The 25,668-nt window shown below is 38.5% G+C and overlaps 1 protein-coding gene across 1 annotated transcript in view; it reads right to left on the bottom strand.

Moving 5' to 3' along the window:
- LOC122790665 (hyaluronan mediated motility receptor-like) overlaps positions 1-25,668 on the bottom strand; it is a 761,750-nt gene that overhangs the window by 406,296 nt on the left and 329,786 nt on the right. The window contains exons 6-7 of the mRNA XM_044058189.1: positions 16,627-16,755; positions 2,661-2,789 (exon numbers count right to left, since the gene is read on the bottom strand). Coding sequence (XP_043914124.1) covers positions 2,661-2,789; positions 16,627-16,755 — 258 coding nt within the window. The remainder of the gene's footprint in view (positions 1-2,660; positions 2,790-16,626; positions 16,756-25,668) is intronic.

Here is a 25,668-nt window from a genome sequence, read left to right as displayed (position 1 = left end):
AAGTTTGTTAAGTAGCATACTCAAATGTAATCAGTATTTAGTGACTGCAGTCTGCACTGATTTGCTGTAAAAAGCAACAAACTTTACAAGCAACAGACAAAACTAAGAGGCAAAAAAACTCAGGAAAAATTATATAAAATTGGGGGCAAATGAGAATACTCCATACACAGAAATGTGACTATCTGTTAAAGTCACTTGTATGACTGTATACCTCAGATCTTTGATTGCAATCAAATGAATACACACACACACACACACACACACACACACACACACACACACACACACACACACACACACACACACACACACATATATGTATATAAACATGCATACAAAAATAACTGGAATACAGGAAGGTTTGCTATGAAAATGTAGAATTCAGGTTCGGTGAATATGGGAATGCCAAATGTCTGTTGGCCACTTCCTTTATTGCCGAGTTACAATTCTACAAGTGTTCTATGCGGCGAATTCCACTATGCATTGGGTCACATGTGGCGAGCATTATGACTAGAGATCACAGATCAGTGCAGATCGGGAGATTTACTCTTTTCCTCATTGTAGTGCGATCTTGGAGATGGAATATATAATTTGCAGGTGGTGTGAGTGGTGTTGCCCACCACTGTGGGGTGCAGGGGGGCTTCCCCACATGCAAAAACATTTTTTTCAGTGATGTGCATTACTGAACAGGCATATTTAAGTAGCAGCAGGTATAACAAACAATGTTATTGAAAATGCAGAATGTAATATTGTCAGTATTTTCTTTTCGACATTGTCATCTAATTAGTATTCCGCACGAGTGATATTTTGATTCAGTTTTTCTGACAATTGGGATATTGACAGTAAACCTACAGCAATCTATCTTGACAGCTCACTGGTATCAGAATATGATGTGCAACTCATTCCACCCCCAACAATACCTCACAGGCTCTTAGCTAATGAAGCAAACAGAAAGCTAAAACAATGGTTGACAAAGGACCAAAATCAAAGACAGCAAGAGCCTGAATATACTTAGAAACTTGTTAGCAGAACATGCTTTGCATTGGCATGCATTTTTAAAACAAGAAACATCTTTATTGAATTCTCACTTATGACAATGGCAGTCATACATTTATATAAATGAAAACAAATCATGTTGGCATATTTTGAATGCTGTTAAAAAGACAATTGGCTGTCGTGTTAACATTATTTAGTGAATGCAGTCCTCACTTGTTTACCAGAGTTTTCTAATGATTTGAGGTACTGAATTTCCAGCTGCAGGTGTAAGCTTTGAAAATGTTTTTCCTCCAATTGCTTTTCTGAATCATGCGCTTGCTAGATAAACTGCATTGCCTGAAGATGAACAGAGGGCCTCTCTGATGGATTTTGACTTACAGTGGAAACCAATAGGAACAGTTTAATTATTTGCAACTAAAGCAGCTCATAAGCAAATTTGCCCAGGCAATTATTGGTACCCAAATAGCATTTTTTCAATTAATTAATCTGATGCTGCCTTGTGCATATAGAGATATGAATTTACTTATCTTATTTACTATCACCTAAAGATTGTAGGTTTTCAGGGCTAAACTGAATGCAGATAAAGGTAGGCAGCACTCAGCCTCAGGCTTTATCACTTTTAATGCAAGTGCTTTTCATGATTCTGTGGAGATAAATCAAAGTATTTGGATAATGTATTTGAATACAGGTTTTAGTTAGTTAAGATGTTTTGTACACGACTGGTTACATTTTGGTCAAGGTTTGTCCCTAGATATTTCTGTAGAAGGGATGCCCCTAGACATTTCTGTTGAAGGGATGGGGGTATTTTGGTTTTCTATATATTTAATTAAGTTTACTATTCAATTTTTTGTATGGAGGTATTGCACTCACAGAAGATTTTTATCTTGAAATTAAAAAAAATGTAATAATCTATTTTAAACTCTTGTGAACCAAAGGACATATTTCTCCACTCTCCCACTCAAAGTACCTTATGTTGTTTCCATGAAATCTTAAATGATCTAGTAATGGAAGACTAATGTATTTGCCCCACTGATATGATGAAATGCTTCCATTCATTGCTCCTTGCTGCGACCCCTCTCCTATAAAAGTGTTCCCAAATTGCTTATAAAATCATGCTGTCTTATTTGTTACACTCACTGTTTATGAAATCTGTTGCCTTCATAAGCAGAGAGTGCATGCTTTTACTCTGCACCACTGCTTATCAAACAGATCAGACATACAACCTGGGATGGATCAATGAATGAATGAATAAAAATGCATTCAAACAAAAGAAAGACTTCAGAAACTGTTTTTGCTACTTACAATGAAGCATGAACCATTTCTTGAAGAATTCCATTCAATACTTGTATGACTTCTACCCTATGAACTGCATATTTCGAGAGATGCGCTTTCAAGAACAGTGTAAACTGTGAACATATCGCTTGTGCTGCCAGAAAGGCTACACTAAGTGCACACTTAATGTTGACTTAGCGGTGACTTTTATAAATCCCAGCCAGTATCTATTGTTAAATATTTTGCAGAGTAAATGTCTGAATCTCTCTTTCTTTCTCCTTAGAATGTTCTTGTTCAAATTACATAAGAGCCAGTTTAAAACAATAATTCATGCTGTTTCTCTGTACGTACATTATATTAACTGCCACTGAATGATGCTTCACTGAACTTACCTTTTGTGTCATTATTCCTGTACAAGGTCTCCAGACTGCTTTTTGTGTCTCTTATGTTCTTGTCTGTGGAGGTGACCCGTTCTGTCAGATGTTGAAGTTTATTTGAAAGTTCTTCAATTTTTTCTCGAGCTGTATAATGAAATAACTTGACAAGTTAAAGGAGGATTTCTAAAAACACTTCAGTCATACTTTTTGCTTACAAGGAAGTCAATCTTTATTGTGGAGTAACTTATGAATAAGGGCAATTATCAATGCGCACATACATATGTTCAGAGTTACACACACACACACACACACACACACACACACACACACACACACACACACACACACACACACACACACACACACACACACACACACACTGATGGTTGTAGGTGACATCAAAGCAAAATGCAATGTGGTGGGACTCGAGTACAACACATCAACAATGATAAACTGTCTTGAAACATCAGATGAGGTCTTTCACTTTCATCCATCGGTTATCTTAGTATGTTCCCATTTATTACTGGCTGCATGTACCTAAGATGTCTGGCTGCAGTCAGCAAAGGCAGTGTTAGGTAAAGCAGAGCCCTAAACAAAGGATTCCATGGGCCTCTCTGAAAGATATTTAGTCTTATTTTTTTCAAGGAAAATATATTATGTTTAAAGCTTAATTTTCAAATCTAAAAAAGGAATAGTTCTCCAATCAATTAAGAATATAAATGCAAGGATATAGAAACTCTATTTGGCAATAGTGCCTGCCTTTCTCCCCCTCCAAAAACATGGCTGCCTTGTGTGTACCACCCTGGTGCTGGTTTGGGATGAAAGCAAAAGCAAAAATGTCCAGTGGTGTATGTGTTAATGAGCTGAGGGTCTGAGAAAAGAAATCAAAGCAGATTGAAAGCATCCACACAGGGATGAAGACTACACGTAAACTCCACTCAGAAGGATCAAACAGACAAACTCAGTGGGAGAACCAAGCACTATTAGATGGCAACACTACTCGAATCAACAGTCTACCAATGATGAGTTGTTATCTCACACACCTTACCCAGACCACCATAGGCAGCCGCTTAAAGAGGACAATGCTGATGTTTGGCTGTCATGCAAAGTGAAAAAAAATATGCACAGTACTTAGGGTGGCACAATGGTGCAGTGATTAGCATTGCCACCTCACAGCAAGAGATTCCCCCATCGATTCTCAGCTGGTGTGCCTTCTATGTGAGTCTGCATGTCCTTCCTGTGTCTGCAAGGGTGTCCTCTAGCTGCTCCAGTTTCCACCCATGTTCCAAAGACATGCAACAGGTGGATAGGACACTAGGCGTGTGTGTGTGTGTGTGTGTGTGTGTGTGTGTGTGTGTGTGTGTGTGTGTGTGTGTGTGTGTGTGTGTGTGTGTGTGTGTGTGTGTGTGTGTGTGTGTGTGTGTGTGTGTGTGTGTGTGTGTGTGTGTAAGTGTGTGTAAGTGTGTGGTATGGATGAAATACTGTTGCACGGCTTGCCACCCAGAGGTATAAACCTTGGTTCTAGCAGATTATCACTGTTAAACTGAAATGCCAACCTCATGTGCATAAAATGGGAAAGAGGGTTTGAGGATGGATGGATGGATTATGCACAGCCATGATAACTGCTTAGCTTGAACAAATGACAACAGCATCAGCCACCCCCTGTAGTGATCAATTAAAACCTGCTTTATTGATTGCATTTACTTCAGATACCAGAATGTAATAAATTAAAAATAATGACATTTGGCCAATGAAATTTATTTTAAACTCAGTCACACACTGAGCTTTAACCATTGCTTACAGCCACTTGTAAGAATGCAAATGTACAGATCAAATAAAGGAATAAATTCATAAACTTGGTAATTTATCATCTTCTCTGTTCATTTTCAGAATACAGTACAACCCAGTGCAGAGTCCTCCACCACATCAGACTTCTTACCACTCAAAGAGAAAGCAAAAAAAAATATTGCAGACAGAGGCCTAAAATCAGTGACAGCAACCATCGACAGCTATTGCATTTATATACTTAGAAACTTTCTAGAATTACAAGCCCTGTGTTATCATGCTTTCTGAAGTTTGTTAAGTAGAAAACTCAAATGTAATCAGTATTTAGTGACTGCAGTCTGCACTGATTTGCTGTAAAAAGCAACAAACTTTACAAGAAACAGCAAAACTAAGAGGCAAAAAAACTCAGGAAAAATTATATAAAATTGGGGGCAAATGAGAATACTCCATACACAGAGATGTGACTATCTGTTAAAGTCACTTGTATGACTGTATACCTCAGATCTTTGATTGCAATCAAATGAATACACACACACACACACACACACACACACACACACACACACACACACACACACACACACACATATATTTATATAAACATGCATACAAAAATAACTGGAATACAGGAAGGTTTGCTATGAAAATGTAGAATTCAGGTTCGGTGAATAAGGGAATGCCAAATGTCTGTTGGCCACTTCCTTTATTGCCGAGTTACAATTCTACAAGTGTTCTATGCGGCGAATGCCACTATGCATCGGGTCACATGTGAACGTTATGACTAGAGATCACAGGTCAGTGCAGATCGGGAGATTTACTCTTTTCCTCATTGTTGTGTGATCTTGGAGATGGAATATATAATTTGCAGGTGGTGTGAGTGGTGTTGCCCACCACTGTGGGGTGCAGGGGGGCTTCCCCACATGCAAAAACATTTTTTTCAGTGATGTGCATTACTGAACAGATACGTTTAAGTAGCAGCAGGTATAACAAACAATGCTATTGAAAATGCAGAATTTAATATTGTCAGTATTTTCTTTTTGACATTGTCATCTAATTAGTATTCCGCACGAGTGATATTTTGATTCAGTTTTTATGACATTTGGGATATTGACAGTAAACCTACAGCAATCTATCTTGTCAGCTCACTGGTATCAGAATATGATGTGCAACTCATTCCACCCCCAACAATACCTCACAGGCTATTAGCTAATGAAGCAAACAGAAAACTAAAACAATGGTTGACAAAGGACCAAAATCAAAGACAGCAAGAGCCTGAATATACTTAGAAACTTGTTAGCAGAACATGCTTTGCATTGGCATGCATTTTTAAAACAAGAAACATCTTTATTGAATTCCCACTTATGACAATGGCAGTCATACATTTATATAAATGAAAACAAATCATGTTGACATATTTTGAATGCTGTTAAAAAGACAATTGGCTGTCCTGTTAACATTATTTAGTGAATGCAGTCCTCAGTTGTTTACCAGCGTTTTCTAATGATTTGAGGTACTGAATTTCCAGCTGCAGGTGTAAGCTTTGAAAATGTGTTTCCTCCAATTGCTTTTCTGAATCATGCGCTTGCTAGATAAACTGCATTGCCTGAAGATGAACAGAGGGCCTCTCTGATGGATTTTGACTTACAGTGGAAACCAATAGGAACAGTTTAATTATTTGCAACTAAAGCAGCTCATAAGCAAATTTGCCCAGGCAATTATTGGTACCCGAATGGCTTTTCATTTTCAGTGAATTAATGTGATGCTATGAATCTACTTATCTTATTTACTATAACCTAAAGATCACAGGTTTTCTGGGCTAAAGTGAATGCAGATAAAGGTGGGCAGCACTCAGCTTGGGGCATTATTATCTTTAATGCAAGTGCTTTTCATGATTCTGTGGAGGTAAGTTAGAGTATTCGAATAATGTATTTGAATACCGGTTTTAGTTATTTAACATGTTTTGTACATGAGTGGTGACATTTTGGTCTAGGTTTGTCCCTAGATATTTCTGTTGAAGGGGTGGAGATGTTTTGTTTTCTGTGCATTAATCCAAGATTAATCGTTCGGTTTTAATATTCTATTCCATGTTTGGAGGTCTTGCACTCACAGAGGATTCTTATGCTGAAATTAAAAAAAAATGTAATACTCTATTTTAAACCCTTGTGAACCAAGGGACATATTTCTCATCTCTCCCATTCAAAGTACCGTATGCTGTTTCCATGAATTCTTAAATGATCTAGCAATAGTAGACTGATGTATTTGCCCCACTGATATGATAAAATGCTTCCACTCATTGCTCCTTGCTGCGACCCCTCACCTACAAAAGCATTCACCGATTGCTTATAAAAGCATGTTGTCTTATTTGTCACACTCACTGTTTATGAATTCTGCTGCCTTCATAAGCAGAGGGCACATGCTTTCACTCTGCACCAGATCCAATTTACACAATATACTGAAAGTTAACTATTTAATTTCCTGTTTTCTAAAATGCACTTGATATTTATATGTTCATTTAAACTGGGTAGGCTATCTGCCCCCAGTTTAATCTACCAGAACAATTCCCTAGTTTCCACCTGATTCTTAAAATTTCCCCCTTTTTTGTCAACACTAACTTGTTCCAATAAATAAACCAAAACTTGTTGAAATTCTTGCAAGTTTTAGAATGCTTGAATAATGCATCATTTTCATCCCTTCGTCTTATAGTGCTTATATGTTCTTTTATTCTATCACACAAACGTCTAGTAGTCATACCGACATAAAAGGAGTCACATGCTGAGCACAACACAAGATAGATCACCCTTTTGATTCACAATTGTACCTATACTTAAAATTGATGTTATAATTTAAGTGAGCCATCATAACAAAAGGGCCCTCACAAATAAATCTGCAACAATAACAACAGTTGCATTTATAAGTTCCTTTGCTCTTATTAGTTGTAACACAAGGAACTTTAGTATCACATTTCTCTAACAATTGCTATATGCTATGAACCTTAGTGTTAACAAATTGTGGTGTATTTCCCAACACTTGTCCAAGGTCCTTATGACTGTTAATTATTTTCCAATTATCAGAAATAATATTTCTGATACTTGAGGTGTGAACAGACATCTCTTGGAAACAGCATTGAATATTTAAATAAGCCCCATAATTTTCATCTTTATGCTTTACAACAAAACCTTCAACTAATATAGGTGGAAAGAAGGTCTTCCTTTTGGGTCTATATTATGTCAGCGAAACGACATTACAGCAAATGCTGTTTAGCCGATACATATAGACCGAAATCTTAAAAGAGTGAAACCCCAGTTCACCAATTTTTTCCCCATGGAAAAAAATCTGTGAACCAACAAAACACAACATACCATTTAAAACATTACAAAGTGGGAGGTTTCACCTGGCTATGCCCCCACACCCCCCCCTGCTAAATATACCAACTCCGAGATTGCACTACAGTCGGGTAAAGGGCAATGTTACAGCTCAAGCCAAGTGATTTCTTTCCCTGGGAAGGAAATTGCTGACTTGAGCTTTTGCTCTTTTCCAATTTCAGTCTATATGTGTCGGTGAAACGGCATTCACTGTAATGCCATTTCGCTGACATAATATAGACCTGTTCCTTTTTTAAGTATTTCTTTAGCTGTCTTATCTAATAATGCTACAGGGTATCCCCTTTCTAAAAAAAGTTTTGTAATAAATTCTACTTCTTTTTTAAATACTTCTTTGTTACTGGTCATATGACAGGCTCTAATATACTATCCTCTAGGTATATTTCATTTCATATACCTTGGATGATTAGTTGACCAATGTAAGTGAGGTTTGGCACAGACAAATTTGTCAAGGGACTGTTTAATGTGGGATGGATGGGGGTTTGGGTGATAGCTGTGTCAGGTTGTTTGGGTGGTTGGGAAGGGTTAGGAAAGGGTTAAGTGAGTTGGGATTTGAAGGGAAGTGAGGTAGTGCCAGGTGTGTGGCTTGAAGGGTTTTTAAAAGGAAATCCAGCATGAATAAGCACATTTTGGTGTGGTCTTGTTGTGATGCAGGATCACGTCCCAGACAACCTGAGGTTGTGAGTAAGGTAGGCCTTGGATAGTGATAAGCAGTGAGATGAGTACAGCTTTGTTGTTTTTTTCAGGATTCCCCATTTTTTTTAATAATGGATATATTAGAAAGTTTAAATGTAGTGTTAGGCTGTTCTGGTGTGGGACTTGTTTTCCAGTTAATGGAGGCCATGGTGGCTTCGGCTTTTGGGCGGAAGAGGTATGTTAAGTGGCTTGCTAGGTCATTAGGAAGGTTTTGTGTATTTATTAACTTTCCCTAGTGGGCTAGTGCAGTTTATTTGTCATATTACATTTCCCAGTGGTCTAGTGCTGCGCCGTTAAGTTTCTTGATACTGTTTAACTTTCCCTGGTGGTCTAGTGGCGTGCCGTTTATGGGTTTGTGTATTATTAGTTTCTTGCTTTGGTTTAGTTTCTCTGGTGGTCTAGTGCTGTGCCATTTATGGGTTTGTGTATTATTAGTTTCTTGCTTCAGTTTAGTTTCTTTGGTGGTCTAGTGCTGTGCCATTTATGGGTTTGTGTATTATTAGTTTCTTGCTTGGTTTAGTTTCCCTGGTGGTCCAGTGCTGTGCTGTTTATGGGTTTGTGTATTATTAGTTTCTTGCTTCGGTTTAGCTTCCCTGGTGGTCCAGTGCTGTGCCATTTATGGCTTTGTGTATAAGTTTCTTGCTTCGGTTTAGCTTCCCTGGTGGTCTAGTGCTGCACCATTAAGTTTCTTGTTATTGGTTTAACTTTCCCTGGTGGTCTAGTGCTGCTCGGTCCATGGAGGAGGTTTTATGGTAATTCACAGGCTTGCTAAACATTAACGGCCAGATGCGCATGCGCAATGGTGCTGGTGTGGCGGTCTATGGAGTTATTAAAAAAAAAAAGAGAAATAAGTAAATGGGATTGTTGAATCCCTTGCTTTTCATGCCCCTTTGATTTTTTTGCAGTTAACTGCCTAGCGTTGCCCCTGGGGTCATGTGTTGGTGTGTGGTGGTAAGTATCATGGCTGTGTTCCGTGGTGGTCTAGTGTGTTTGTGTGGTATTTGAGTGGGGATGGAGTAAGGGGGCTGTGTGGATGCTGCTTGTTCATTCCCTGGTGGTCTAGTGCTGGCATATGGTGCTTGTGTGGGATGGCTGTTTGCTCATTTGTTTCCTGGTGCTCTAGCATTTTTTGTTGTGTGGTATGGCTGTTTGGCATCTTCCCCAGTAGTCTAGTGTATGTGCTTGTGTGGGATGGCTGTTCAGCTGGTTTGCTTCCCCGGTGGTCTAGCAGTTAGTTTAATTTTCTCCCTGGTGATCTAGTGTGGATTCGTGGTAGTGAGTAGTGATTGCGGAGTTTGGTTCTTGTCTTTGTATGGTTTCCTGGTGGTCTAGTGCTGAGAGAGCAGAGCAGAGTTGCTCTGCTTTCCCAGGCTTGTCGAGCTGTGCGGCTTTCCGTATATGCACACTAGTGCGGACAAGGGTTTTTTTTTTCTCTTGCTGATGCATGCTTAGGCAGGAGAGGTATGGGTGGTAATTCAGATAGGATTAATAGGAAAAGGCATGATGATGAGGCCAGTATGTGTGTGTTTTTTTTTGGGATTTCAGAGGGACCTAGGGCGATGATGACTACAGTGGGTATGGCTGGAGTGCGAATGGGTTTGTGGCAGAATAGGCAGTTATTGAGATTAACTTTATTGTGCCAAGTTTTATTGTCATTCACTTCTTTGTTTCTTTCTAGGTGATTATGGCAGAGGCTTTAAGACAATGTGGGCTATTATTGTAGCACAGGCTGAAGATTTCTTCAATGCCATTCCTGCTGAGGTACCAACAACTAGCACACAGGGTGTGACCATGTGCACGAAGTGGTAGACATCTACAACCCAGGCATCGAGGGTGAAGAAAGCCAAGCAGACAGCATCAGTGGAGAATGCTACAGAGGTGCCCCCTGTATCAGCAGCAGGTAATTCATCAAGCTTCGGGGGGGTGAGGAGACTGGAGCAGGTAAGGGGGGTGAGGTAGGGGGCAGTGAGGGTGTCCATATAGGGCTACTGGCTAGTGGTTTGGAGGCTTTAGCCAAGTGTGGAGGGGTTTTTGAGGATACCCTGTCCCTGTTAGATCAGGAGTTAGGGCTGGATGTCCATGAGGTAGGGTGTGAATTTGGTTTACGGCTGGGGGATTGGTTGACATCACAGGCCCTGCGACAGGAAGGGGCTCCCATTTTATTGACCCCGCACATATCTCTGTTAGTAAAGGAAAAGATTTGGAAATGGAAGTTCGCTGATATTTTTGAACTGATTCATGCAGATGGGGATCAGCGGTTGACGGAAGTGGAGACTGCTAATGGGAAGGACCTCTTGGCTGCATTGGCTGCGATAGGTCACAAAAGGGTAGGGAGGTTTCGGGCTAAGACATGGGATAATTGGATCCTAGGTTTCATTTACTATATGGCAGTGTGTTTGGAAAGGGACACCTCACTGGCTCTTTTTATTTTGGCTTATTTTTTAACTATTGGGGAACCACAGAGTTTAAAGCCTGGTTATGCATGGTTATGGTATGACCACAAATTTTGCAAACGTAAAGCAGTAGATAAGTCTATGCGTTGGGAGGTCAGACATCTGGAGATTAGGCTGTCCACCATGATAGATACCAGTGGAGGGGGTAGCAGATTATCTCAGCCATCTGAAGGAGGTACAAGAATATGTTGGGCTTTTAATGCCGGTAGGTGTTCCTGGGTGGGTTGTAGATTTGCTCATATTTGCTCCACGTGTATGAGGGCGCATGCATTTACACAATGTGGGGGGTGGGGGTCAGGTTGGGGGTTAGGCACCGCATTTTGGAGGTATAAGAGGTTGGAATAGTTCCCATTCAGCATTGCTAGGTGGGAGTGGTTGGGCTAATTTTCGGGGCCAAAGGGGGGGTCCTTTTGAAGAGGTAGAGGGAGTTTTGGGGAACCATTCAACTATTAAGGTGATGATATTGAAGGACTTATTGATGCATTATCCACTGCCAGTGGTAGCGGCAGAGCTGATAGAAGGTTTTTACAAAGGGTTTTCAATTAAGTCTTCATTGGTGAGGGGGCGGGAGAGTGGGGAGAAATTTAATGTCTGTCAAGGGCAGGGAGGTGATTTTGCAAGAGCTGATTTTTTCAAAGAGTATCAGTCTGGGAGGGTGTTAGGTTCTTTTTGTTACTCTCCTTTCCTTAACTTTAAGGTGTCACCATTAGGATGGGTTCCAAAGAAAAAGCAGGGTGAATTCCGCTTAATTCATCATTTATCGTACCCTGCAGGTGAGTCAGTAAATTATTTCATTCCCAGTGAAGAGGCTAGAGTAACATATTCATCTTTGGATGATGCAGTTCGGGTCATTAGGAGTTTCAAGGACCCTTGGCTAGTTAAAGTAGATATTGAGTCAGCGTTTTGTTTGCAACCTGTGAGGGAGGAGGATTGGCTGTTATTAGGCATGGTGGTAGGGGACAACTTGTATTTTGACACTGCCATGCCTATGGGATGTGCGGTGGCATGTGCTACTTTTGAGAAGTTTAGCTCAGCATTGCACTTGATATGGCAGCAGAGGGTGAAGGATCAGCAAGCCTTACACTATTTAGATTATTTTTTTTTGGTGGGGAAGGTAAGCAAGGAGCACAGGTAGCTATACAAGAGTTTGTGGGGATGTGTGAGGCCTTGGGGGTACCGTTGGCTAAGCATAACTTGGAGGGACTGGTGAGGGCCTTGGAATTTTTGGGGTTGATAGTAAATGCAGAGCAAGGTTTGTTTTGTTTGCCTCCAGGTAAGATGGTTAGGCTGTGGGACCAAATAATTTGGGTGAAGTCTAGGCCTAAGTTTCGGGTGAAGGATGTTATGGAATTGTTGGGTTTGTTGATCTTTGATCTTTGCGTGCAGGGTGGTGCATCCTGGGTGGACATTTTGTTGGTCTGTGGCATTTTTGTTGATAGGTCGTAAGAGTAAGCACCAAAGAATATGGGTCAGTAAGTTGGCATGATAGGATTTAGATTTGTGGATGGAATTTTTACAACAGTTTAATGGGATTTCATTTTGGCAGCTAGATTGGTTTACACAAGTAGAACTGCAGTTGTTTACTGATGCAGCTGGGGGGTCCAGAATGGGTGCTTACTTTGCAAGTCAGTGGTTTGCTCTTCCATGGCCAGAGCATTTGTCAGAGGAGTTGAAATGATGTTGCCTTTTTGGAGTTGATGCCAATCTGGGAGGCTTCGTGGTATGGCAGGATCGTTTAAAGGGACGGAGGGTGGTATTCCATTCAGATAATTCTGTGGTGGTGACAGTGCTACAGTTAAAATGGCTAAAGCACCTCGTTTGTTGTTTATTCTTAGGAAATTGGTGTTGCATAGCTTGCTGATTAACTTTTCTTTTACAGGGTTGCATGTACCGGATGTTTTGAATGAGATAGCTGATAGTTTGTCTCATTTTCAGTTCCGCAGGTTCCATCAGGTGGCTCCGGAGCAGCTTTGCGTCCATCAGTTGTCCCACCCAACATTTGGCAGATTGGGCAATAGTGACTGGCAGGTTGGTGCAACAATCATGGGCGGCATCCATGAGATGAGCCTACGGTAGGGCATTGCTTGAATTTGACAAATATTTGCATCAGTTTTCTGATGAGGACTGCATGTGGTCTGAGAATTTACTATTATGTTATCTAGCCATGTTGAAGGGGCAGGGAAGGGCAGTGTGAACAGTGAGGTTGGCCTTAGCGGCCATTGCTGCTTATACTCGGTTGGTTGGATTAGAGGATTTCACTAGGTCATGGGTAGTGAGTAGAGTATTAAAAGGGTAGACTAGAATTGAAGGGAGCAGCTTGAATAGGAGATGGACGGTTACGAAAAGTATTTTAAGAATGTTGTTAAAGGGTTTGGGTAAAGTGTGTGGTTGTTTGGATGGGTATGAGTTGTGGTGTACAGTTAGTGTTTGGATGTATTATGGTATGTTTCGTGTGTCAGAGTTATTGGGTTCATTGGTCTGGGAGGATGTACTGATATTACTTAGGGCGATGCATATTGGATTGCTTCTTCAAAGACAGATTAGGAAGGGCTTGAGCCACCCATTGTTTTGGAGGAGGTAGGGGTAGCTTGGAGATGTCCAGTAGTTTGGGGAAGAAAGTTGTGTGCGGTATGGAAGGGTAGAATTCAAGGGTTGTTTTTTCAGCAGTGACTGATAAAGCATTGACAGGCAAGCAATTGAATGTGGTTATGAGAAGGGCGCTTTGGAGTGTGGGTTTGCAAGGGGATACATTTTCTTCACATTCCTTTTGCATGGGAAGGGCATCTGATCTGGCTAAGGAAGGTAGGTCAGTGGAAGTAATTAAGTGGGTGGGTCGTTGGACATCCAATGCCTTTTTGAATTATATTAAATAGTTTGTGGAGGCTTTGTTTTTACAATTTTTTTTCTTTTTCTCTCTCTTCTCTTAGATCAGAGATGGATCATCATTTTTGGGCCATTCATTCATTCAAATTCTGGGCTGCTAGGCATGCGGAGGTTAGACCCAATGGCATAAATCTGGGTTTGGATCATTTTGGCTTAAAAATCATTTAGCATGATGTTAGAGGACTAAGGTGGAGTCAAATATTGCAAGAATTTAATGGGTTGCAGGTTAAGTGGGGGGTTGCCTCAGGTGTTAGTAATTCATTCAGGTGGCAATGATTTAGGCAGGGCACTGAAGAGGCAGCTGGTTTGTCAAGTTCGTGAGGACATTTTAGCATTGCGGAGGATGTATCCGGGGATTGTTGTTCTTTGGTCTGAGATTATTCCTCAGTTGGTATGGAAAGGGGCGTGGAATTTTGCTGCCATAGAGAAGGCCCGCAGATATGTCAATTTTAAGTTGGCAAAATATTTGGGAGAAATTGGGGTACATACGGTCTGGCATGTAGAGTTTGACAGTAAGGATCCAGTGTGGTATAGACCAGATGGTGTTCACCTCGATGATTTCAGTTTGGATTTATTTACCCTTAATTTGGGTTTGATGGTGGAGGATCTTGTGACGAAAGGTATTGTTTGAGAGGGAACAGCCCTTTAGGGGCTAGTGGGTGGAGAAGAGGGTCAGGCCTGACCCTCTTCTGTTCCCGCTGTACAGGATGGTGGATGGAAATTGGTGTTTGTGAGGAGTTAAGGTGAGCGGGGATGCTGCTTCTTTTGTTTATCCAAGGTAAGCTGGTACGCTGCCTTGTCTTTGGCTATTGTATATATGGGTGAGCAGGGAAGCTGCCTGTATGTTTATTGATGTTTGATAACAGTTTTGTTGTTCCTTAGCTAACTGTATTCAAGGGGTGTGCGGGAACGCTGCCCTTATATGTTTGTCTTTTATGTTCAATAAAGTTATGTTAAGCAATTTATCACAATAAAGGTTGTCAAAAGTCTTTGGGTGATTTGTGTATTTATTCGGACTGTGACAAACAACTATTTGAGAAAGTGTTTTTTCTATAATTGTTTCTTTCAAAGTACTCTTTAGTTCATTTCCAACTTAATTGTATATCTAAAAAATTGACCTTATGTCCAAAACTTCCCAATGTAAAAGACAAAAAGTTAGATGTTCCATTTAAAAGTTTTAGAAAAACTTCAATGTCAGTATCACTTTTAATAATACAAAACAAATCATCAATGAATCTGTTATAAAATAAAATATTGTTGAAACCCTCCATGTTAATCATCATCTCATCTTCCCACCATCCAAGCACAAGGTTTGCATAAGCCAGGACTACACTTGCCCCATTGCAACACCTTTCTTTTGTTTGTAATATTTATCATGAAAGAAAAAATAATTATTGTCTAAAATCAGCTCTAACAAAGTACAAGACACTTGTGTTTTGTTGCTTGTAAATTGACCATATTTGTGCAAAAAATCCCTCACATACTCAACCCCTTCTTCTGTAGGCATAGAAGTAAATAGGGATGCTATATCAACCATAACCAATATCAGACATCCAATTTGACTGAAAATGCCTAATATGTTTAAAAAGTCCCATGAGTCTCAGTTCAAGTAGGATGGCAAGTCTTGCACCAATGGATTTAAAAGTGTCCATGTAAATAGACATTCCTTCTGTGATACTACATCTAAAAGGGGAGTGGATTAGATTTTTATGAATTGTTAGGTGTACCAAAAAGGATACCTATCAGTGAGTGCTTAGTGTAGAAACAATTATATAAGTTAATGTCAATTTCCTTATTTAGAACCATGTCATTTAACAGTGAATATAAATGTTTGTATCTATTATGAATTTCACCAATGGAAAATTGTTGGTGATCAACTACATTACTAAGCATTTCTTCCATACTCTTATAATAGTCCTGACAGTTCATAACGACCAATCCACCCCCCTTGTCTGCTTTCATAAATCTTAAATTATTTGCACTACATAATTCGTTCAAAGCTGAAAGTTCCACAAAAGATAAATTATAATAAGATTTCACCACCTTATTATTCAGAAAGACTCTTATGTCTCTTTCAAAAAACATTTCAAACTGTCTTATATAGTAAAATGTAAGGACAGGTTAAATGTAGATGCTATGCTAACAGTCTTGGATAATTGTGTCTTTAAAAATAAAAGCTAAATTCAATCTCCTAGTATACATTTTTAACTTAAAAATAGTTTCTGATAGGCAAGACCTATGACTTGGTATATAACCTAACCCAAGCCTAAGTATTTTACAGTGATGTTTGTTTAACTCAAAGTCACTTAGGATAAATTTTAGTCTCTAGACATAATCCATTGTCTATTTCTGCTTTACCTTGTTCTAAGTGCAAACTCAATTCTAAACTTCGGATGTTGCTTGTTTGCTGGTAGTCAGTATTTCCAAGTTTTTTGACTGCTCTGTCAGTTCTACGGAGCCATCAGAAGACAAATTCTGAGCCAAATTCACCGTGTTTGCTAACTTTGGCTATCCTTATTAATGCTTATAACATATTGCTTGTACTGCTAGAAAGGCCACATTAAGTGCAGACTTACTGCTGAATTATTGGTAACTTTTTTTGAATTCCAGCCAGTATCTATTGTTAAGTATTTTGTAGAATAAATGTCTGAGTCTCTCTTTCCTTTCTCCTTAGAATGTTGTTGTTCAAAATACATAAGAGCCACTTTACAAACAATAATTCATGCTGTTTTTCTGTACGTACATTATATTAACTGCCACTGAATGACGCTTCACTGAACTCACCTTTTGTGTCATTATTCCTGTACAAGGTCTCCAGACTGTTTTTTGTGTCTCTCATGTTTTTTTCTGTGGAGGCAGTCCATTGTGTCAGAACTTGAAGATGATTTGAAAGTTTTTCAAATTTTTCTCGATCTGTGTTAAAAGATAATTTAAAAAGCTAAGGGCTGATTTGTAAGAACACTTCAGGCATAGTTTCTGCCTACAAGAAAGTCAGTCTTTATTGCAGAGTAATGTATGACTAAGTGCTACTATTAATGTGCACATACATATATACAGATACACATAAACACACAATATACAGATACACATAAACACAGGCTTTGTACCTCATGAATGGAGAACAGCAACAGTCATCCCTCTGCACAAAGGTGGGTCATCTACAGACCCTGGAAACTACAGATCCACAAGTCTCACTAGTCTTATATGTAAAGCCATGGAAAGAATTATCATGAGAATAAACAATAGATATATTGTAAACCTCCAGATACTAGATCCAACCCAATTTAGTTTCGTCAAGGCCAGATCATGTTATTCAACCTAGTGGACTTCTTTGAGAAGGTAACCAAAGCAATGGATGAGGGGAAAATGGTTCACACTGTCTACCTTGACCTGACCAAGGCATTTGACAAAATATCCCACTCAGACATTGTTGGTAAACTCAAGAGGTTAGGTATAAACTCATATGTCACCTGGTGGATAGCCAAATGGCTCACAGACAGGACTCAGGAAGTTAGAAATGGGAAGTCCACCTCTAAAAAGAGGCCAGTCACAAGTGGAGTCCCTTAGGGATCAGTTCAGTCCTTGGACCGCTTCTCTTTGGCATTTACTTCTCTGAAGTCAAGGCCAATGTCAGTTGTCTCAGGCTGACTAAATTTGCAAATGATCGCAAATTAGGAGCTGTCATTGAATCCCACACTGACACAAATGTTCTCCAGGAAGGGCTGATACAGACAAACAACTGGTGTCAGAGCCATGGACTAAAACTAAATGCCAAGAAATGCATAATAGTATTATTTGGGAAGTCATCCACCCTGGTAACTGTCATATTTGCAATACATAGGTTCATAGGTTGGTACTAGGCTATCGGTCCTAGGGCCTATAAAAGCCTAGCCATAACAATTCCCTGGCTATTTCTTCCCACACTATTTACTTCCCTAGACCCCTGTCTAGCAGGGCGACTGACGTGATCCCCGGGGTGAATTTCCTTTCTCCCATCCAATCATCAAGATTCCTTTTGAAGAGGGCCAAAGTGGCGCTCTACATGACATATATGGGCAGTCTATTCCAGAGTCTGGGGAGTCTCTGGGTCAGAAACCTATCCCTCCAGAATGTTTTGTTTATTATGATGAGAAGATTTAGATCCCTGGAGCATGTGGCTCTGAGGCATTGGGATTTCTTTAAGTGTAGTATGTCCAACAGCTGTGGGTTGACATGGCCTTGTATGTTAAGCAGAGATTGCCGACAATATGCAACAGAGCTGACCCAGTAGTCAGGGGCTTAGGGACACACATATTTAGTAATCTAGCCTTTGACCATCACGTGTCTACAGTAGTGAGGAAAGCATTCTATGTTGTGGAGCTTATAAACAAAGGTATGGCATCTAAGCCCAAGGTAGTCATTGTTCCACTCTATTCATCATTCATCAGACCTATCACTGAGTACAATGCCTCCTGTACCTAACCAGGCATATCCAACAACTGGAATGTGCACAGAGGTTCCTCACTAAAAGAATCCAATGCATAAGTAAAATGTCCTATGCTGACTGCCTCAAGGCCCTATCCCTGTATTCTGTGTCCTACATGCTTTTGAGGGGAGACCTATGCCTGGCATACAGGGCATTTTCAGACCCCACTCTGATGGACCTGCTGCATATTCACAAAACAAACAGCACCAGAATTACCCATATTAAAGACTTAAACCTTGCCTGTGATATCAATATGACCTTTTGGAGAGACAGGTGTGTATCCCAGACACTACCATGTCTATGGAACAGACTCCCCATCCATGTGAAGCAGAGTTCCTCCCTAACACAATTTATGTGCAACTTAGATAATTGGATGGGGAACAGGAAATTCATCCCTGATGTGGCATCTATGTCTCTAATAGACAAAGGCAACCTCTAAATGGTTTATCTCCCAGGACCCTGCTTGTAAATGTTTCATCTCCCAAACTCCTGCTTGCACTTACCAAGGGTATCAGAACTTGTCAGAGATTTGGGATGCATGGCTAGAGTTAAAAAGGCCCTTGTGGTCATTAGTTTAGTAAGCACCTATGAACATATGAACTTACAACCACTTGAATGAATGCAAATGTACACATCAAATGAATTAATAAATTCATAAATAACTATCACTCAGGAATTTATCTTCTCTGTTTACTTTCAGAATGTAGTGCAACCCAGTACAGATTCTCTGCCACATATATCTCAACTTCTTATCATTCAACAAAAAAGCTAAAAAATAATGGCAGATAAAGGACTAAAATCAGCAACAGCAGTCATGGAGAGCTATTGCATTTATACACTTGGCAACTGTCTTGAATTGCAAGCCTTACATTAGTATGCATTTTTGATGGGTAAGTATCAAACTCAAATATCATCATTATTTAGTGATTGCAGTCTGCACTGATTTGTCATAAAAAACAGCAAACTTTACAAGAAACAGACCAAAATACAAGGCAAAAAAAAAAAAAAAACTCAAGACAAATTATATGAAACTGTGGACAAAAGAGAATGCACCTCCATACACATAGATGTGACCACCTCTTAAATGTGCTTGTATGACCATATGCCTCAGATCTTTGATTGCAATACTTTACAAAGAGCAGACCAAAATATGAGGCAAAAGAATCTGAGAAATTTGTAAAATGACTTACAGCTGAAAGCATCTACACCCCTCAGACACAGAAGTGACCATTTATTAAAACCACTTTTATGACTGTATACCACAATTTTTATTGCAATCAAATAATTTAATGCATCCATTAATTGCACAACCCATGTCTGTTAACCTCTTAGCTCATGAATCAAAGAGAAAACTAAAATAATGGTAGACAACTAACAAAAATGGAGACAGCTACAGACTTTATATATTTAGAAATGTACTAGTATAATAGGCTTTGAATTAGCAGGCATTTTTTTCAATACTTCGTAACTGCACTCCTCACTAAATTGGTAGGAAAAGCCACCAACTTTACAAGCTGCAGACTGAAATGGTTTACTATAATATGCTTAACATGCAAAAGGTCAAGCTAAGTTTTGCAGTTCCCATGTATCGAAAATCAGAATGTTGAAAAATAACATTAACAGATGTACAAACTTGCCCCCCCCCTTCTGGATCCATGTTGAGACTTAATCTGGGGTTTGGAGCAGTAGAGAGTTTCTGCATTCAGTGTTTTTGTTGGGTATACTAGTATTCCGAATGATGACTTTTGGGAAAAGGCTGTGGGCATTGGCTGATTTGACCTTCTGCATGTTGGCCATATGATAGTAAACTGATGAAAATATGAGGCAAAAAATCACAGCCATTCTACAAATCCAGAGGCAGTTGAGAGCACCTACACTGCCACACACATATATACATGCTCTCTCACACACACAAACACACCTACACACACACACACACACACACACACACACACACACACACACACACACACACACACACACACACACACACACACACTTAAATAAAGTAAATACTTAGCTTCCTATGTGCTGGCAGTACCAGGTATACTACACCTAAAAATACTTCTTCACTCACTCATTTCTCCACACTACAAGTTAGCTCCTTTCACTTCCTTCCTGTCTCAGGTTGTCTCAGTTACTTCAGGCAGCCTAAGCCAAAAGAAAAGGCTCTTCATTGCTTCATGCAGAAGCCCAGTGAGATGCTTGCTGAGTGACATTTCTGACATCCACAACAAGAAAATGAAAGACCTTCATGGGCTGGTAGAGTAAACTTGTTGCTAGTCTGTTTTGAAAACAGCTCAGTGAGTGGGCTAAGCCATTTTTGTTTCCTTTTACACTCTTGGTTTGTATTGGAACTCTGTGTGTGCAAGGAGTTCCAAGTACGGACCACTGGACAGCATTTCTTGTTTTACTTTGTAATTAGAGGGGCTACAATTCAACAGGCAGTATCACAAACCACCCCTCACACACACACACACACACACACACACACACACACACACACACACACACACACACAGACAGACACACACACACACACACACACACACACACACACACACACACACACACACACACACACACACACACACACACACACACACACACTCTGGAGTGCTGGGAAGTGCCACTTCCAGTATACAGCAGAGTTCAGTTGTAGATTTTATGAGAGATTCTGTTAAAAACAGAAACTGTCTATTTCATGGACTGACATAGGATGCACATTTCACAGAGCTTGACCCATTAGCAGTACTTTTCTCTGAATTCACTACATCAGAATAATATACCTTTTTCTCATGATTCTGTAACTTCAAAATTAATTATATATCGGAGATGGAGGTGCAGAGGTTCTCTGTGTGCATATATGGTGCGTTTTGGGAGTCATGCCTTCCACAGGAAAATATATCTTTTTTACTGTCAGTGTCTCAGTGTGTGTGTTTGTGGTGTGTATGTGTATTGATATATATATATATATATATATATATATGTATATGTATATTTATATATATATATATATATATATATGTGTGTGTATATATATATATATATATATATATATATATATATATATATATATATATATATGTGTGTGTATATATATATATATATATATGTGTGTGTGTATATATATATATATATATATATATGTGTGTGTATATATATATATATAAATATATATATATATATATATCTATATATATATGTGTGTGTGTGTGTGTATAGATATATATATATATATATATATATATATATATATATATATATATATATATATAAATATATATGTGTGTGTGTGTGTGCATGCGTGTGTGAGTGCACTTTGAAATGGCACCTGTTGAAATGTTTAATGAATTCACCACATAACAGAAGTTAGTGCCTTTGTTGTGCTTGCGTAAATGATGACCTTTTTCATTTGTTCCTGTACAAGTTCCTGCCTTGGACTGTCACAAAATTAGATTTAAGTACAGATAATTAATAGGAGGCTATGATTAGGTGTGTTTCTTTTCTGAAGAAGTTGTTTTTTTCTTGAAAAAGTTTCCGTTTTGAAGTAACATAATTATTTCCTTTAAACATGTGCCTGTGTTGTACATTTAAAATTAGTTTTGACTGTGTAAAAGAGGGAAGCTAAGCACATGGTTTAGTGTCATCTCAAGATTTTCTTAATTTAATTTTGCATTACACATTAGTGTATTATTAAAACTGACACATTAGTAAGGTGATGATGGTCACTACGTATGGTATCCCTGAATGCTGAGGCTAACATCTCACAGGTGAGTACGTTTTCTTTATTCTGCTTTAAGAAGACTGTTTGTTTGGTGGGGGGAGAAGAGGTGAGTTACTGCTATGACAAACAAGAGTATGTTCTTGTTACTCTCCTTGTTTTGGATCCTGGTTGTTTTAACTTGCGAGGGTTGTGAAGGCAGAAACTGTAATGCGTAATATGTTTTTCTGACTTGGATAGGTGCAATTTGGCTTCAAATCCTTTACGTATACGTGAAAATGCAAAAGCAATACAAAGCAGAAACAAAGTCAGGTATCTGTTAACAAAGCATACTAAAGTAACAACATGAAGAAAATGTGAGTTTAGGGCCGTGGCTTGGATGCAGGCTGAAAGCAACAGAATTCTTAAGCTCTGCAGTGCTCAACTTCTTTTGACAGGACTTCTCATATTTGTTTGTCAATTTCTTCAGAAGAAGGGGCACTGAAACTACATCCTTAAAGGAAGATGACCAACTCCAAGTTTTCCCAACAAGATAACTCAATGAATACAGGCAATTCTTACCACTGTGCAAGGTTTGGTGATAAAAATAGACAAACTGAACATAAATGCTGATAATATAAAGGAAGATACTACCAAACAGATAGACTTAGTGAATGATGTCCTCAAACAGCAAACTGCCCAGATTACTGCATTCGAAGACTCTGTATCAGATATAGACTACAGGGTAAAAGAGCGAGGAACATAGACTTCTTTGTGAAAATAGCAGACTTACTGAAAACATTGATGATATAGAAAATAGAGCTAGGAGGAATAATATAAGCATCTATGGCATCCCGGAACAGATGGAGGGGACAATATGATACATTTCCTGACTTCTTGGATACCTAAAACCTTCAACCTGCTGGAAACATTATCCTTTGGGATTGAGATAGCACACATATCTTTAACTACAATCTCTTCAACCAGTATACACATCCATCCTAGATCCATTATTGTAAAATTTATTTTTCCTCAAGACAAGGACCTTGTTTTAAGAACTGCCTGGTCTCTTGCTCCACTGAATCATATTTGCTAATGACTTTTCATCCCTTGTAATGTCCAAAAGAAAAGTATGTGTCCCATTAATGAAATTGTTGAAGAAGGAAGGGATTAAAGCATAACTGATTTTTCCTGCAAGAATAAGACTATATTTATGAGAAGGAAAGAATATTTTTGACACCTTTGAAGAAGCATCCATGTTTGTCCAAACAAGATTCTTTTAATTCAGCCTGAATCCATGCATTCTTCAGTGAATTTAAAAAGACAAGCATCAAAAAACGAATGTACAACTAAAGGAAAATGAACGTACAACTAAGGATAAAATTAATGTACAACTAAGGGGAAAATGAATGTACAACTAAGGGAAAAACGAATGTACAACTAAGGGGAAAACCAATGTACAATTAAGGGAAAAATGAATGTACAACTAAGGGAAAAACGAATGTACAACTAAGGGGAAAACGAATGTACAACTAAAGGAAAATGAATGTACAACTAAGGGGAAAATGAATGTACAACTAAGGGAAAAACGAATGTACAACTAAGGGGAAAACGAATGTACAACTAAGGGGAAAATGAATGTACAACTAAGGGAAAAACGAATGTACAACTAAAGGAAAATGAACGTACAACTAAGGATAAAATTAATGTACAACTAAGGGGAAAATGAATGTACAACTAAGGGGAAAAATGAATATACAACTAAGGGAAAAACGAATGTACAACTAAGGGGAAAACGAATGTACAACTAAGGGAAAAAACGAAAGTACAGCTAAGGTAAAAACTAATGTACAACTAAGGGAAATATAAATGTACAACTAAGGGAAAAATGAATGTACAACTAAGGGAAAAATGAAAGTACAACTAAGGGAAAAACGTATGTACAACTAAGGGGAAAACGAATGTACAACTAAGGGAAAAACAAATGTACAACTAAGGGAAAAACATATGTACAACTAAGGGAAAAACGAATGTACAACTAAGGGAAAAACAAATGTACAACTAAGGGAAAAAATTAATGAACAACTAAGGGAAAAATGTATGTACAACTAAGGGAAAAACGAATGTACAACTAAGGGAAAAACAAATGTACAACTAAGGGAAAAACGACTGTACAACGAAGGGGAAAACGAATGTACAACTAAGGTAAAAACTAATGTACAACTAAGGGAAAAATGAATGTACAACTAAGGGAAAAACAAATGTACAACTAAGGGGAAAATGAATGTACAACTAAGGGGAAAAACGAAAGTACAACTAAGGGAAAAAAATGAATGTACAACTAAGGGAATAACAACTGTACAACTAAGGGGAAAAATGAATGTACAACTAAGGGAAAAATTAATGTACAACTAAGGGAAAAAAACGAATGTACAATTAAGGGAAAAATGAATGTACAACTAAGGGGAAAATGAATGTAGAACTAAGGGGAAAATGAATGTACAACTAAGGGGAAAATGATTGTACAACTAAGGGAAAAAAACAAATGTACAACTAAGGGGAAAACGAATGTACAACTAAGGGAAAAAAATGAATGTACAACTAAGGGAAAAATGAATGTACAACTAAGGGGAAAATGAATGTACAACTAAGGGGAAAATGAATGTACAACTAAGGGGAAAACGAATGTACAACTAAGGGAAAAACGACTGTATAACGAAGGGGAAAATGAATGTACAACTAAGGTAAAAACTAATGTACAACTAAGGGAAAAAGAATGTACAACTAAGGGAAAAAACGAATGTACAACTAAGGGTAAAATTAATGTACAACTAAGGAGAAAACGAATGTACAACTAAGGGGAAAACCAATGTATAATTAAGGGAAAAATGAATGTACAACTAAGGAAAAAACAAATGTACAACTAAGGTTAAACGAATGTACAACTAAGGGAAAAAATTAATGTACAACTAAGGGAAAAACGAATGTACAACTAAGGGAAAAAATTTATGTACAACTAAGGGAAAAACGAATGTACAACTAAGGGGAAAATGAATGTACAACTAAGGGGAAAAACGAAAGTACAACTAAGGGAAAAAAATGAATGTACAACTAAGGGAATAACAACTGTACAACTAAGGGGAAAAATGAATGTACAACTAAGGGTAAAATTAATGTACAATTAAGGGGAAAACAAATGTACAACTAAGGGAAAAAACGAATGTACAACTAAGGGGAAAACCAATGTACAATTAAGGGAAAAATGAATGTACAACTAAGGGAAAAATGAATGTACAACTAAGGGAAAAACGAATGTACAACTAAGGGGAAAACGAATGTACAACTAAGGGAAAAAATGAAAGTACAGCTAAGGTAAACACTAATGTACAACTAAGGGAAAAACAAATGTACAACTAAGGGAAAAATGAATGTACAACTAAGGGAAAAACGAATGTACAACTAAGGGAAAAAACGAAAGTACAACTAAGGGAAAAACGTATGTACAACTAAGGGGAAAACGAATGTACAACTAAGGGAAAAACAAATGTACAACTAAGGGAAAAACAAATGTACAACTAAGGGAAAAAAATAAAGAACAACTAAGGGAAAAACGACTGTACAACAAAGGGGAAAACGAATGTACAACTAAGGTAAAAAC

The sequence above is a fragment of the Protopterus annectens genome, chromosome 16.part0 (assembly GCF_019279795.1).
Source record: "Protopterus annectens isolate FY-2018-M chromosome 16.part0, PAN1.0, whole genome shotgun sequence".
In the NCBI taxonomy this organism is placed as follows: Eukaryota; Metazoa; Chordata; order Ceratodontiformes; family Protopteridae; genus Protopterus; species Protopterus annectens.
This window is presented reverse-complemented; position numbering and strand designations above follow the sequence as displayed.